The sequence below is a fragment of the Mesitornis unicolor genome, unplaced genomic scaffold (assembly GCF_000695765.1).
Source record: "Mesitornis unicolor isolate BGI_N332 unplaced genomic scaffold, ASM69576v1 scaffold18111, whole genome shotgun sequence".
In the NCBI taxonomy this organism is placed as follows: Eukaryota; Metazoa; Chordata; class Aves; order Mesitornithiformes; family Mesitornithidae; genus Mesitornis; species Mesitornis unicolor.
Window position 1 is genome coordinate 6,602 of NW_010163305.1, and position 14,766 is coordinate 21,367.

Sequence of the window (14,766 nt, forward strand, 5' to 3'; positions counted from 1 at the left end):
CCTATCTCTTGGGAATAAGACTCCTTAAATCTTCTTCTTCTTTTTTTCATCCACTCACAGATTATTCAGTGATGTCCTGCTCACAAACTCCGAGAAACCACAGTTTAAGGTAGAGTTGAACATTGATTTGCTGCTGTTTGTGGAAGTGGCAGGCTGTTGGGAGCTCTGCGTTGTTGGACGGGGTAGAGGAGAGCAGCAGTGCTGGGACTTGTGGGGAGCCAGCTCTGCTCCCGCTGGGGAGCTGCCCCAGAGCGCTTCTGGAGGGCACTGCTGTGTGCCGTGCTGTCAGCCTCCACACAGTGCCACTAGAGCATCCTTTCCATTTCTTGGTGCTTCTCTGTCCCTGCTGCTAGACCTGTGGCTGGTTTGGAGGGGAAAACATGCGTCTGGAGTTGTCTTTTCTCCTTCTCTAAGGGAATAGACTTGGGGCTTTAGATGGGCAATGTGGTCAGACGAATGCTGAGTTTTGAGCAATTGAGTTATGTTTTCCTCTATCATATTTTGTGCTATGATTTTTTTTCCCCTGTTCTGTATTAGATTCCTACTAAGCTAAAAGAGGCATTGAAAACCTCCAAGGAATGCATAGAAAAACGATTAACAGATGAACAGAAATTGGTAACATCTGAATTTCTTTACTATATTCCCTGTAGACATTTCATTTCCTTTTATTGCTTTTACATGGGGAAGGTGACTTTTTATTCGCTCAAAATGATTCAGTCAACAGATTTGCTTTCCCAGAAATGCAGTATGGGGAGTTGTTAAACAGCTGTTGAATGTATGGCATTTCACTATGTTAAGTGGTGTGGCTTCACAGGCAATGGCTCCAAAATTAAGGAACATTTTAGCTGCAGTTTGAGGCTTCATCCTCTACCAGCAACAGAAAATTAAAAACTAAAAAAGGGAAAAGAAAACTAAACATGTAAAGTGGCTACACTGTGTTTTCTTGCACCCCAAACGTATGCTTTGTCTGACAGTGTTTCAGATCTTAACATGGTCTTTTGCTGGTTTTCCCTTCATTTTGAAGATTCACCAGCACAGAAGGCTGACAAGAGCTCAGTCCCATCATGGCTCTGAAGAAGAAAAAAAGAAAAGGAAGATCTTAGCACGAAAAGTAAGCAATCTTTAGTTTATTCACACATAAAAAGATGTGTATCTTTTAGGAATGTTTAGCCACAGGTACGCTGGTCTCTTCTGTGCTGTGTTTTTCTATACTCCTTCCTGATTGTTTGAATTTCTGTAGCTAAGCAATACACTTCCCAGTAATTTTAAGTTCCCGTAGGCATTGATAAACCTCGTGTGATGCAGTGCATGGCTGTTCCAGATCTGTGTGTCGGTTCAGTGCTTATCATGGAAAGCAGTTATTCACTCCCACCTTCTGTTTCTTCTGCTTTGTTTAAAGAAGTCAAAACGCTCGGCCTATGAAAGTGGGGAAGAACACTCAGCAAAATACAGCAACTCAAATAACTCAGGTAACTACAGGGAGAAGAGCTTGCTTCTACACAGCTGTGTCAATGCTTTTGTTGTTGCTGTCATTTTCTGGCTTTAAAGATCCAGGGTCACCATCAGTTTACACATTAATATTGGACTACCAAAGCCTGATACCACTGTTTTGCATATTTAATAATAGATAAATCAAAGGCTTATGAATATTATCAGTGTTAAGAGGTTCAGCTGCGTAATACAAAGCAATGCGTCCTCTCTTACGTGCCCTATTCATTAAAAATAAGTAAGTCAGTCTCTTCAGTGTGTTTGACATTGGAGTGGAATAATAATAACATCCGTTATCTGGGCTATTTAATAACACAGCCTTCAGGGGGGAACTCTGTGGTGATCTGTATTCCATAGGAAGGTGTTAAGATGAATGAGAAAATGAGCTGTTGAATTGCTGCTTCAGTGCCAAATTCTAAAACAACAAATTCTAAACCAAAGACCTTTGACAGGTCTTCATTCAGTTAAAAGGAAGAGTTGACTTGCCTGGCTAAAATGTGTCCCAAAGCAGCCTATGGTGGCTGATATCAGAGTAACTTGTGGAGTGCAGCACCTGACTGAAAGTCATCTCTTAGAAGGAGAAGTGGGGTGCCATCCGTGCAGTGGCACAGCTCTTAAGGAGAACAGGATTTGGGTGCTGAAATCCAGCAGCCTAAGCAGCAGCCAAGAAGTGTTTCCCATTGAGCAGTACTGTTGAGTGTGCTTCTTGTGAGTCTGCTCTACCCTGCACTGTAAAGCCTCGCTGTTTAGATCAGGGGGGTTGGACTGGATGATCTTTCGAGGTCCCTTCCAACTCCTAATATTGTATGCTTTCAGTGGAAGCAGGATTGGATCCTCAGTCAATAAAGCTGCCCTGTTTTCAACAATCTGTCTTGTCTGACTGTGAGGAATTTTAATGCTGCAGCTTTAGTTACTAGACTCTTGTTTTATTTAGCAGGCTCTGGGGCGAGTTCCCCATTAACATCTCCATCATCCCCCACTCCACCCTCGACAGCAGGTAAGTTCAAGTCATTGCAGTGTTTGTCTTTTATTTGTTTCTTATTCCCCTGCCCCTCAACTGTGGGTGTTCTTCCCAAGGATGGTGAAGGGATGGTGGTTTTCAAGGAAGGATCACAGCGATGACATTTACCTTGTGTCAGCCTGAGCGTGGGAATTTGTTCTCTTTTGAGGGCCATAGAGACCCTTTTAATACTGTTCTTTTTCATTTAATAACCTTTCTTAAGATACACACGAAGTGATTTACCTATAGAGTATACCTGCTTGCTTCAAAGTCTCTCCTACTCCAGTCCTAACAACATTGCTACTTTCCAGACATTTTCTGGGCCCCGTGTTGCACTGTGCATTTGTTCTGATGTTCATGGTCTGTTGACTCTGAAATACTCTTTGTTGATCCCTTGTTTCTGTGTATTGTCTCTTTGCACCTGTACTGCTGTGATGTAGTTTCAGGAATTTGGGGTGTGACAAATTCAGTGGCTTAGGCTGCATAAATCTCCCCGGTTCTGCTACAGCCCATTGGTAACAGCAGTAGAACTGGCAGAGACAAGTCAGAGACTGATTTGGGTTAAAAATAGTATCTTTTTAATAGTAATACAGATAATATTAACAATGTAATAATATCTTTATTATTTTTATATTATTAAAATAGCATCTTTATTATTTTTGGCCAGTTCTCTTTTCCAGTTTGCTGGGTAGCTGTACAGTTTTGGTAACGTTTAGGACAGGCGGTGGGAAGTGGTGAGAAATCTGCTTGAGTGGGCAATAGTGAGATGTGATTACAAACCTGAACAGTGAACGATAGTGGATGTGCTTCAGTCTGAAAGGCTGGAAGTGAAGCACTGGCCAACATTAACAGCAAAAGGTGTTAATGGAGTACATTTCTATATAGGAGGCAGTCCATAGCACTGCTGTTTGTTATGAGGACTCATGCCGTATGATTTCTAGTCCCAGAAACTTTCTGCACAGCACAACTCGTTAACTAAAGCAATGCAATCAAATCGTGTTTGCTGTGGATGGTCTTTTGAAGGAAATTCAGATGAGTCCTTTCTCCTTCAAGTTGAGGGTATGTTGAAGTACATATTTTATAGACAAACTTCTCCCAGTGAGTTTAAACAAGATAATGACCGTTATTGTCTTGCACAGTAACAGCGCTGTTGTCTGGAGGTACGGACTCTTTGCTGGAGGGTTTCTTTGTGAGTTCTGTACACTTTAATAAGGAAGTAGCTGAAAATGCAGAGAAAAACTTCATGCCTTCCAAATGGACCGATGTTTAGAAAACACTGCAATAAAACTACCTTTTCCTTACGTTTTAACTTCAACCTGCTGGAACTTGGTTGAAAGCTTTTACAAGTTTTGAGCGTGTGATGCAGGTTTATGTGTAGCCGTGGCCCAGATGGCAAAGAATGGCTCAAGTCTGGGCTCAGAGGTGGGCTCTGTTGTTCACCCCACATTGTCACAGCGTCTCGGCCGTCCTGCTGCCAGTGTGCTCGTGGTGACTCGTGGTGATCAGCCCCCATTGACACCGCGCGTGTGGCCCTACCTGCATTCAAATTGGATGGTGCTTTAGTGTGGTGATGGCTTTGATGCATTTGGTCAGGTGTACAGGCAAGTGCCACCATTTCAGGAAGGCTTTTGTGAGTAAAATTCATAGGGGAAATTTCAGATATTAGCTCTAAGAGAAAGCTAGCGTGTCTGGTCCTTTTTTCACCAGCAATGTTCTATTTCTAGCTATTCAAAGCAAGTATAATATAACTGACTCGATGAAAGACTCACTGGTCCCATGGTAGGACTTTCTTTGTGACAGCTGATGCATCCATAGCTTGTAATCTCTCTCTTCCATTTTCCTTGTACTTACTGAGGGCATTTACCTCTAAACCAAGACTGCTGGTGGGTATCAGCGTGCTGAGATGACTTTCAGAAGGGGAATGAGGCTTTAAGGCTGACTTTCTGGGTTGCTCATGGTTGTGTTAAATTGTGGCATCTCAAAGCATCTCGCTGGTACAATGCCATGGCAAAATGAAGGCTGAGATGGAAAAGTGTCCCCAACACAAGTTCTTGTCCTTGTCCTGGCCCATAACCAACCAAATCCACGCAGTGTGGGTATGTGCAGAGCCACAGACAACAGCCAGAGGGGACGGGCTCCAGGCTGATGTGCCCTGGAGAAGGAGCTTCATTTGGGGGGGTTCTCACAGGTCGAGAGGTGTTTTTTGTTGGATACTCAGCTAAATGACATCTCTGAAATACACTGTTTAGATCACGGCAAGTGATTCTGCTGTAACTCCCCGTGTTTCTGACGTTCTCCCCTGAATGTCCCATTCTTTTTTTTCCTCCACTTGCACAATCCTTTGCTCCCGTGAAAATCTGTTATTTTTCTTTGCAGCTATGAGCTGTGGCTAGGATCAGAAGGGATGCAGAACACTGGGATGGGTTATTTCATACTTCACTGCATCTTCTCCAAATCAAACAAACCCATAAAATACCAGCAAGCTCTTACAATAGAGAACAGTTTGGAAGGCACCATTTTGGCTTCCCTGCAGGAATAAAGCGAAGGAGTTGTACTTAACCATAGTTATATTATATACTCTATAATTTTCTCTGCCAGTTCTGAATCCCTCAGTGCGACATATGTTTCATAGACACCCATATGGTGCGTCTTTGCTGCCCTTCACCTTTCTGTAAGACGTTTTGAATGCTTTAGTACGTGTTCTTGAGCGTGTCTGCCCTATGCAGTGTAAGTGTAAATACAGGTGTTAATACGACAGGAAGCGCTCCCTGAACCGAATGGATTGTGTTTTCTATGGCTAATCTTCTTGCAGATTTCTTGCTAAGTCTTTCTAAATGCACTTTAATCCTGTAAAGCTTGAATTATGGCATGTGCAACCGAGAGCATGCGTGTGGTACTCGCCCATCAAGTATAAAAATGCTTACAGCATGGAAAACTGTGGTTTGTTATCCAGAATCAAAGTGTTGTGTATGTAATATGAAACAGTCAATCTGCTGTCTTCGTATTTGCCACTGAATAAGAATGTATTGATTTTTGTACTAACTTTTCAGCTAACAGTGTCTGTTTTTCTTACTTTGACACGAGAACCAGATGATTAACTTGTGTCCTCTCTCTTTCTCTGCTGTCTTCAATAGAGCATGCATCATTTTGAACGTGAATTTTCGGAAAAGTAAGCTAATGCTGATTTCTCTCTTTAAAGATGCTCTGTTTCTGTATGGGAAAGTTGAATGCAAATCTTGAACTCGCTTAGTATTGGGAGGGAATAGAAGAAAAAAGATCTGAACGCTCTTACGGATTATTTTAATGAAATACAGCATCTTTAAAAACTATCACTAAAATGATTTTCTTTGCATCCCATTCTCAGCCAAGTTTTTAATGCTGTTTGCACAATTACTGTCACTTTAAATCCATAATTAAGTTTTTGTTTTAATTCAGGCATCAAGTTTACAGCATCTGATTTACTTCCTATTCCTTTTAACACACTCTCTTAACAAAAATGTCCCTGTAAAAAAACCCTTGGTAAGTTCTTGTTTGAGTGTTTTATTCTTACAACTGCATGAATGAGTAAAATGTGTGTTTGCAGGGCCCTTGTTCCAGCAGATGTATTGGAAAGGTCTAGAGATAATGGAGCACTTTGTCTCAAATGGTTTTTTTTCCTAGTAAATACAGAACAATATTTCACTTTTGGGAAGAACAGTTTAACCTGTCGGTGTAACTGCGTGTGAGTACACAAGCGTGAGTGAAGATTTCCTTTGCACCACTTGTGTCAAGAAGGGGAGGACAGCGTGGTTTTGATTGACTAACCGAAATGAGTGATGTGCAGAATCTGAATGAATAGGCTCAGCATGTAATGCTCACAGCTAGTCAGACACCATCCTAAAACCTGTGTGGATTTATGTTTTAAGGCAGAGCTCAGGTGTAAGAGTGTCACTGTCTGTCATCAGCCTCCCAAGAGCTTAACGGCGTGATGTTGTCAGCAGCTCAGTTTCAGTAACAGTGAGTCCTGAGGACCTGAACCCTTTTCCAGGAAGGGCGGTGGCCTCTCCCCCTACTTCCCTGTCTTTTCTACCCCCATTGTAAAATAACCAGGCCAAAATTTGAAGGTAACACATGAAATCTTGGCCTAATAATGCTTAGTGATCCAAGCACTTTGTGCCTTCTTTCACTGCCTGTGTTACTGTTGGATTTGTACTCCATGCAGAATCCTGGCTGCTGTTTTCATGGTCGTTTCCTATTGCATCTTGTAAAAATACTTGCAGAGCCTCTTCAACCTCACCTTGCAGTTCCAGCCAAAAATCTTGTCTTTGTGCTGTGCAGCTCTTGCATCTCTTCCAGGCCATTTCACTGACGATGAGGAGCAGCTCTGGCTCCTTTTCAGCAGTTCACCTGATCAGTTTGGTGATCGTTGGTGTCGCCAGTCCTGTGGCATTCTGCTCTGACCACTTTCATAACAAAAGTGGTTTCTTGAGCTGTCCTTGGTCTTGTTCTTCCTTTGGTAAAGCGTCAGGCTTTGCTTTGCTGGCAGTCTGTACGCGCAGGAGAAACAGGAGGACTCTGACCTAGAAGATAATTTTCTAGTACTTCTAATAAATTGAGTTACATCTTTGGCTAGTACAGAAAGTGGATCTGGATAAGTTAGATGGCCCCAAGGCATCAATATGCAATTGATTTCAGTTTGTGGTAACATTGTGTAACGCTTCGATTACTTGAGGGGAGCAGTTGATCCACATGCAACAGGCGTGTTAAATTGCTTCAGTTATTTCTATCAGGCCTTGAGTATTTCCTCTGGAAGGGAGGAGAGTGAAGATGAGCCCAGTGTGTACTTCCATGTTTTGTTGTCACACAAGGTTTTCATGCCAATGAGAATTTCTCCTGAATAGTCAGAAGTGCTACAGTCACAGCATGCATTAATGTACACTGGCAAAATCGGATGCTTTGTGCGAATACTCTGCATTTTGAGCTTGCTCCTCTATGGGAAAAGTCTCTCTTCAAAGACTGGTGCAAATAGAACACGAGGGAGCTTTGTGTTACGGCTTTCATCTTCTGTAATTGCTTTTTTAAAATTGCAGCAGTTACTTTTTTACTATTACCTGTTAGTCTGAGAGCAAGTGTTAGTGAGGAATTGAGAGGGAAGTGGAGCACAGAGCACTCTGCTTTTTCAGCTGAGCTTTATCCTTCATTGAATACCTCTTGAGTCCGTGTAGCATAATGTCCTTTAACTGCTTGGCATTTCCTTACTTCATAGCAAGCAATTCTACTTCAGTAACCACAGTCCCTTGGTTGGCCTCATGTTGTTTTGCTCTGTTGTCCTTTAGTCTCATAGTTCTTGCCACTTCCCAGTGTGTTCTTTGTAGAGGAGCTGCCAGAAGCAAGTGTTACAGGTGCCATTGGTCTCTGTAGTCTTACTATGGAGTAACTCATGGTTTGAATGATGAGATTTAAAAGTCACTGTTGAATAGTTCCAAGGTATTGTTTTGCCCCTGCTCAATGCAGAATACATGAGACCAGACAGGCCCATCATTCGCCATACAGCTGCAAATGCCACCTTTTGTGGATGTCTTGCAGAACAGCGAGTGGTCACCTCCAAAGCCCTTTGCTCTCACTCCAGCATGGATCTTTGACTGTACTTGCAGAGAAACGACGGTGCAATGTGCAACAACACAGGTCTCACTGCTGGGCTGGCTGCCTACACTGCTGTGGGCTCCGGCTTCGCAGGGAGTGGGGATGTGGAGGCTGAGGCACCATGAGAAGCGGGGGATGGATGTGACTGGGATAGAAAGGAAGGGCCAGAGAGCACAGGTGACTGGTGTGAACAGGAGAGACGGGCAAGCAGTGTGAGTGGTAGATGGTTGTGATTCAATCAGCCTGTGAAGCAAGCATTTGTTACATGTTCAAAGTCTGGCAGTACTGTGGAAGTGTAAAACATTTCCAGGAAACTCTATCTGCAGTTAGCACTTCACAAACGGGGTATAATCTGACCAAGCAGTCATCACAAGTACTGCAGCGATGAGGTCCTTCGTAAGAATGTGAAGTTAGTCACATAAATAAGACGAGGGAGCAAGATTTGCTTCCAGTCTTTGTTACTGTCCATGACCCAAAAAGCAAACTGCTTCACTGGGGACAAACGAGAGAATCTGAAGCTGGGAAGTCCTGTTAAGTGATCTCCATTGCCCTCTGTGCAAGATCACATTTGAGTCACGTTTTGCACCCCTGAGTACTGAGGCACTTCAGGCTTCCTTTCAGCGCTGTCTCAGATGACACCACTCACCTGCAGATAGAGGTTTGATCACTGTGGCATCTTTCATCTGTTCTGTTCTTCACCCTCCGCTGGCATTCAGCCATAACGTGACTAGAGCAGGACTGACCAAGTCCAGCGAAGCAGCCGTGGTCCTCTGCGGCAGGACCTTGTTGACATGATCAAACTGCATCTTCTCCCCTCCATTCAACAGGAGCATCGTTGATACCCCCAGCACCGCCACCGCCACCCCTGCCACCAGCAGCTCCTCCTCCTCCTCCTCGTGCAGAGGTGCCAACGCAGCCGTGCCCACAGCCCGACATCAGTGCAAGCCGAGGAGCCCTGCTCAGCTCCATTCAAAACTTTCAGAAAGGAACTCTGAAGAAAACACAGACGTGCGACTACAGCGCTCCCAGGATCAGCTGAGGCTGCTGCTCCCACCAGGATTGAATCCCCTTTCCTCCTCCTGTGCTGTCCCAGAACAAGACCCTTCTGACCGGCGACTGATCCACCAGCACATAGCGGCTCATCACGCTGTAGCTCCGTTCACCCCAATTTCAGCTTTCCTTGAGCAGCAGCACTGCCCTGTCTGAATTGCGTTGCCATGCCGTGAGAAGTACTCCATCCTTCACCTGGTTTCAAGAACTTTGTTCTCTAGCTACAGTTTCAGGGGTACAGCAACTTCTGTACAGCTGAATAAAAGTCTGAAAGTAGGAATGACCACGATCATGGTGAATTAATGCGTTTTTTCTAGTTCTGTTCCACCCCTTTTTTTTCAAATTGCAGGAATGTAGCTTTAGTCTGCTCAGTTTTTCAATGCTTTTCTTGCAGTTATAACTCATCTTAATTCTTGCTGCACTGAATCAGCAAGACTTGCTTTAGATAATCCACTCCCCTGCCCCCAACCCTTAAAGTGTACTGCACAGGCGAGGGAACTGGAGAGTTAAATCTTATTCCCACCATATTTGCAGGTGGAGTAAAAATGCTGTCTCATTAAACTTGTTGAAATGGACTCCTACCTGTAACTCTAAGGGAAAGTGTTATTAAATGAGGAAACAGTTGAAATGAGAGTTAACGGGGCACTGGGATAATTATTCTTGATTTAGTTAAATGCAAAGTTACTTCAAGTTAATTCTACAGCTTAAACTTTATTGAAAGATCCTTTTTGATTTAAAACCTTAAAACAAATTGCACTTTAAAGGATTATAGATAATCCATTTTTTAAATTCAAGTACATCAGTGTTTGTTACTATGCAGAGAATGTCTGTACAAAGTTTCCTGTAACCTGTGATATCCAGTCATTTTTATTAAAATGTTAATGGAATTCGGCAGCGTGGTGGTGGTGGCTGTGTTCAGCTGGGATCGCACCTGCAAGCCAGACCTCCCAAGAACCTCTCAGCACTTCTGCTAAAGGCACTACCCCGAAAGGTGTTCCTGGCCCTGAAGTGAAACAGGACCCGAGCTCTTCTGTCTTCTGACAGAGGTAAGTATCTCCTCTCCAGCAGCTCACTGGAAAGGCAGCGTGCCCAGGGTACAGTGCAAGCTGCGCTGCACAGGCTGAGGGGCAGCTCTTGCTCGGTACCAGGAGCTGCTGTGACTGCTCCCCAGCTTTTCATACACGATCTATGCAACTGCTGCTTCAGACCCAGGCTCACTGAGTCTGAATAAAATAAAACTTATTTTGCACTGTAGGACCTATAGAGCACATTGTTGTCAGCCCACATAACGAGTTTAAAAACAAACAAAAGCATAAAAGCAAAGCATCTGGGCAAGTATTTTTTACCACTGGCTGTGGCAGCTTTTAAAGAAATACCAAGTAGTGTTTCTCAGTGCATACTGAAGAGGATCAGGATCTTTATTTAAGCTTTTGTGCAGCTTTCCTGCTGCAGCGGAGTGTTCTTCAAACTAAGCTAAACCTTAACTGTCTCTTAACTCGTACCATGGGCTTCCAGAGCCACTTTGTGCGTGTAACTGTTGCACTGCAAAGCTCACTGCAGTTTGATCATTCATGATAAGCCTTGATAAGCCCTGCTGTCACCGGCTCCTCGAGAGCTCCACAGCACTCCAAGGCTGGACTCGGACCCCCTCTTCCTCACTGCAGTTCTCCGCTCCACCACCACCACCGCCAGGTTAACACAGCGGGTGTGGTAATCACAAGCTGAGCAGAAAGAGGCTTTTTTCCTCACTCTGAATTTAGAATATGATTTTTCCACATATAATAGCACCAACCCACCTGTACTGTTGAACAACCAACCATTACCACGTTGTTGCTTGTATGAAGTGTGGCTTAGAGGGTAACCCCATATAAATATTCTGGGAGGTCACTATACATTCCCCACTGTACAAAAGTTCATGTAGTTATACAACAAAAAACTTACGCATACAACTTGCCCTACACCATTAATACTTTGTAAAGCGGGACTTTAAAACATATATTTACAACTTAGATATTCAAAGTTTTCTTCACTGCAAATATTATATCCTTCACTTGAGGTATGCAGTTATCTTCTAAAATCTTTGCATAAGGCATAGGAACATCTGCACCGGTAACACGCACAGCTGGAGCGTCCAAGTAGTTAAAGGCAGATCCTGAAACAGAAGACACTTGTCAGGTTGCCATGCGCTATGGCTTCGTCTCAATTCAATTTCTGAATCTTAATCTATTTAAACAATTTTGTGCCTTTAGCCCCAGTATTCCAGAAAGTGCTGTTCCTGCTCATTTCTCTTCATGAACTATGGTTCAAACAAAACACTTCCATCCTGCTGCTTGCACAGCCAGGTTCCCAGGATAAGAATTACTCATGACAGAAGATGAGCTGCATCTACTCTGTGAAAATCTCTAGAGCACAACAGCCAGGCTCAAGCTCCTCAGATATAAACCCCAGCCTTCAGCTGACTTTATCAAGAAGTCAGGATTTAGCTAAGGGAATGAGATCAACATAAGATACTGCAGAACGTGGTACCTTCCATGATCCTGGCACAGATTTCAGCTCCAACTCCAAATTGCGGCCAACCTCCTTCTACAGTTACAAGGTGGTTTGTCTTTACCACGCTGGCTTCCACTGTTTCAATATCCATTGGTCGAATTGTACGCAGATTTACAACCTGGGGGAAAAAAAAAAAGGGACTGTGTGAGTTTTGCTATGACCTAAGCCTGTCAGTTACCACTGGTTGGGTACAGTGTCCTTTAGCGCTTCCATCTATTCTGACTTTAAAGACAAGACTTAATAATAAAATATAACCACAATAATACCATACAGTCATTGTTCTGCTTACCATAGAGCTGGGTCAATCTGAAAATTGTGATTAGTTCTGCCTTAATTTTGTGATGAAAAGGTCAAATGCAGAAACATGAAATGCATGTGCTTGGCTTGCTGACTGTTAAGCCATATACAAATACAAGAGGCTTTCAGTTATTAGACTGAAGTTTCGGAGAGCCAAAATGAGAAGACCGTTTTTCCCCCGGTTCAGAAAAGAGAACAAACCGACTCCACACACCTCACACTCCACACCTTCTTTGGCAAGAATAGCAGCTGCTTCCAAACAGTGCCCGACAGGTCTTGAGTGTGACACTAATGTAATGTGAGTTCCTAAAACAGAAACAAGTGTCAAAAAACCACAACGAACACTTAAGACAACGTTTTGCTTTAGACCTCAGGCTCCTTTTAAGGTAATGATAGGATTCTCTTGTAAATTTAAGCTCCTTACATTTATGTGGAATGCTAAGTGTTCTGTGCCCATACACAGCATAAAGAGTGGAGGCAGGAGGACTGTGTGAAGACACAAACTTTACCCTTGAATTCAGGGAACTGAGAGGGTATTTAATATAGTTCCCAGATTATCCTTTTCAAGCATTCATATAATGAAGTGGTAAATTATGAGCAAATGGGCTGAAATACTGGTGATCTCTTTTTGCAGGAATGGGGAAAAGGCTTTTCAGGCATCACCTACTCCATCTCTATACTAAGGAACAAATCTTTTAGAAAGGTATAGTTTTAGATGAGATACAGAGAATCAGGTGATCTTTATTTACGTGGGCAAGAACAACAAAGTTAACTCCTGAACATGTGAAATCCTTTTCTGTGCCCCATGACAGCAATATAATAAAAGGTTTAAGAAGTCCCCAAGCAGTTCAGTTAATAAGGAAACAACCTGCATCCTCAGCTTACCTTGCCTTTCTATTTTAGCTTTTCCAATTGGAACAATGAAATCCTTTGACTGTGCCTGCTCAGACATTTCAAAGGGAACACCATACAGTAATTCGTTTTCCAGCATGACAACTAAAAGAAAACAGACTTGGGTTAATGCGTATGTCTGCAGGCAGAGGAGTGTGCTGATGGCTAAAGCACCACAGCAGACAAGCTCAAGATACAAAGCCCATCCAGGCAACAAGGACTGGAGTATGTCTGCAGAAGCAATTAAAAATAATTAAAATCACAGTCATTACTGTCATGCTGATTTATTTTTAAAATTGCCTAAAATTAGTCTTAAATAAGACCAGCTATTTAATTTTTGGTACACGATGGTAGGATTGCCGGTTTTAGAAAGGTCTTAGATTTCTGCATGCATGTTTGTGAAAAATGAAGACAAAGACTGCCCTGCTTTTAATTAATGACATTCCAAATTTATCATCTGAATTTCATGATCTGTAAAAATGAGTTACATAGACACTGAATCACAGAATCCCAGACCGTTAGGGATTGGAAGGGACCTCCAAAGCTCATCCAGTCCAATCCCCCTGCCGGAGCAGGAACACCCAGATGAGGTTACACAGGAAGGCGTCCAGGCGGGTTTTGAATGTCTGCAGAGAAGGAGACTCCACAACCTCTCTGGGCAGCCTGGGCCAGTGCTCTGTCACCCTCACTGAGAAGAAGTTTCTTCTCCAATTTCAGTGGAACCTCCTGTGTTGCAGTTTGTGTCCGTTACCCCTTGTCTATACCCCTTGTACACTCAGGAACTCCTCCTGACTCATCCTTTTTAACCCTTTTACAATAGATTTGTAACTGTTTCCAAGTTTCCTGATTGATACCAAACCAGCAGTAAAGATGTGTAGCTGACAACAGCACACAATTCGTGTACTGCTAGCAAAGCAAGTGACTGTCAGGAAAATGTTACGTATCTGAATCAATACTTCTGTGCCTTTTTAAGCACCCTAAAGCTGCAGTAAAACAACCTTAAGTGTCTTAACGTTTAACAGTATTTTTTTTTTGTTTAAATGGGGCAAGAGGGGAAAACAGACATTCTTTTCAGGACTGAGTGTTAGGTATTGCTGTGATCTGCCTGTGCTCACCTGGATTATCGTCCCGGATCGATGCTTTCAGCAGACCTTTGGCATCTTCTGAGCTCCAAGGACTAACAACTTTCAGTCCCGGGCAGTGCCCGTACCACGCTGCGAAGCACTGCGAGTGCTGAGCGGCGACCCCAGCTGATGCCCCGTTGGGGCCTCGGAAGACAATGGGAACAGCGATTGACCCTGCGGACATGTAACAGGTCTTGGCAGCAGAGTTTATAACCTGATCGATTGCTTGCATGGAGAAGTTGAATGTCATGAATTCACACACTGGTCTCAACCCTGCCTATTAAAGATATTAAAATACATATTAGTGTATTTCTACGTAAAAACTGCTTAAGTGTTTAATTCAGAAGTAAAGGAATGAATGTAATTTTACACACCATAGCAGCACCGACAGCGATTCCTGTGAAGCCCATCTGAAAGAGAAGGGACCCAAGGGTAAGCAGCAGGGTAGCAGCTGGTGAAGGGATCGCCAGGGTAGGAGGCAGGGGCTGCCTTACCTCCGATATCGGGGTGTCAATCACTCTCTTGTCCCCGTACTTCTTCCAGAGACCCCGGGAGATCTGAGGGGCAAGAGAGAGGAGTCAGCGCCCGCCTGAGGTCCTCTCCCGGCCCGGTAAGAGCAGCCACACGCACCTTGTAAGCGCCATCGTACTGGGCCACCTCCTCGCCCAGCAGGAAGACGCGCTCGTCCCGCTCCAGCTCCTCATCCAGCGCCTGGTTCAGCGCGTCGCGCACCGTCACCTGCGA

The 14,766-nt window shown here is 43.7% G+C and overlaps 2 protein-coding genes across 2 annotated transcripts in view; one reads left to right on the forward strand and one right to left on the reverse strand.

Moving 5' to 3' along the window:
* The window catches only part of PXK (PX domain containing serine/threonine kinase), a gene marked incomplete at its 5' end in the record, with an annotated part of 15,790 nt that extends 5,743 nt beyond the window's left edge, over positions 1-10,047 (forward strand). Inside the window, 6 exons of the mRNA XM_010193924.1 lie at positions 61-109; positions 538-615; positions 1,025-1,111; positions 1,400-1,469; positions 2,423-2,485; positions 8,938-10,047. Of these exons, the coding sequence (XP_010192226.1) occupies positions 61-109; positions 538-615; positions 1,025-1,111; positions 1,400-1,469; positions 2,423-2,485; positions 8,938-9,149 (559 nt within the window). The remainder of the gene's footprint in view (positions 1-60; positions 110-537; positions 616-1,024; positions 1,112-1,399; positions 1,470-2,422; positions 2,486-8,937) is intronic.
* An 865-nt stretch (positions 10,048-10,912) lies between these two features.
* On the reverse strand, positions 10,913-14,763 carry PDHB (pyruvate dehydrogenase (lipoamide) beta; the record flags this gene model as incomplete). Its single annotated transcript, XM_010193925.1, has 8 exons — positions 10,913-11,312; positions 11,687-11,828; positions 12,222-12,313; positions 12,893-13,003; positions 14,014-14,299; positions 14,397-14,432; positions 14,517-14,579; positions 14,653-14,763. Coding segments are annotated over 8 exons (987 nt in total), but the record flags the coding sequence as incomplete, so codon positions are not given.
* Positions 14,764-14,766: the final 3 nt, after the last annotated feature.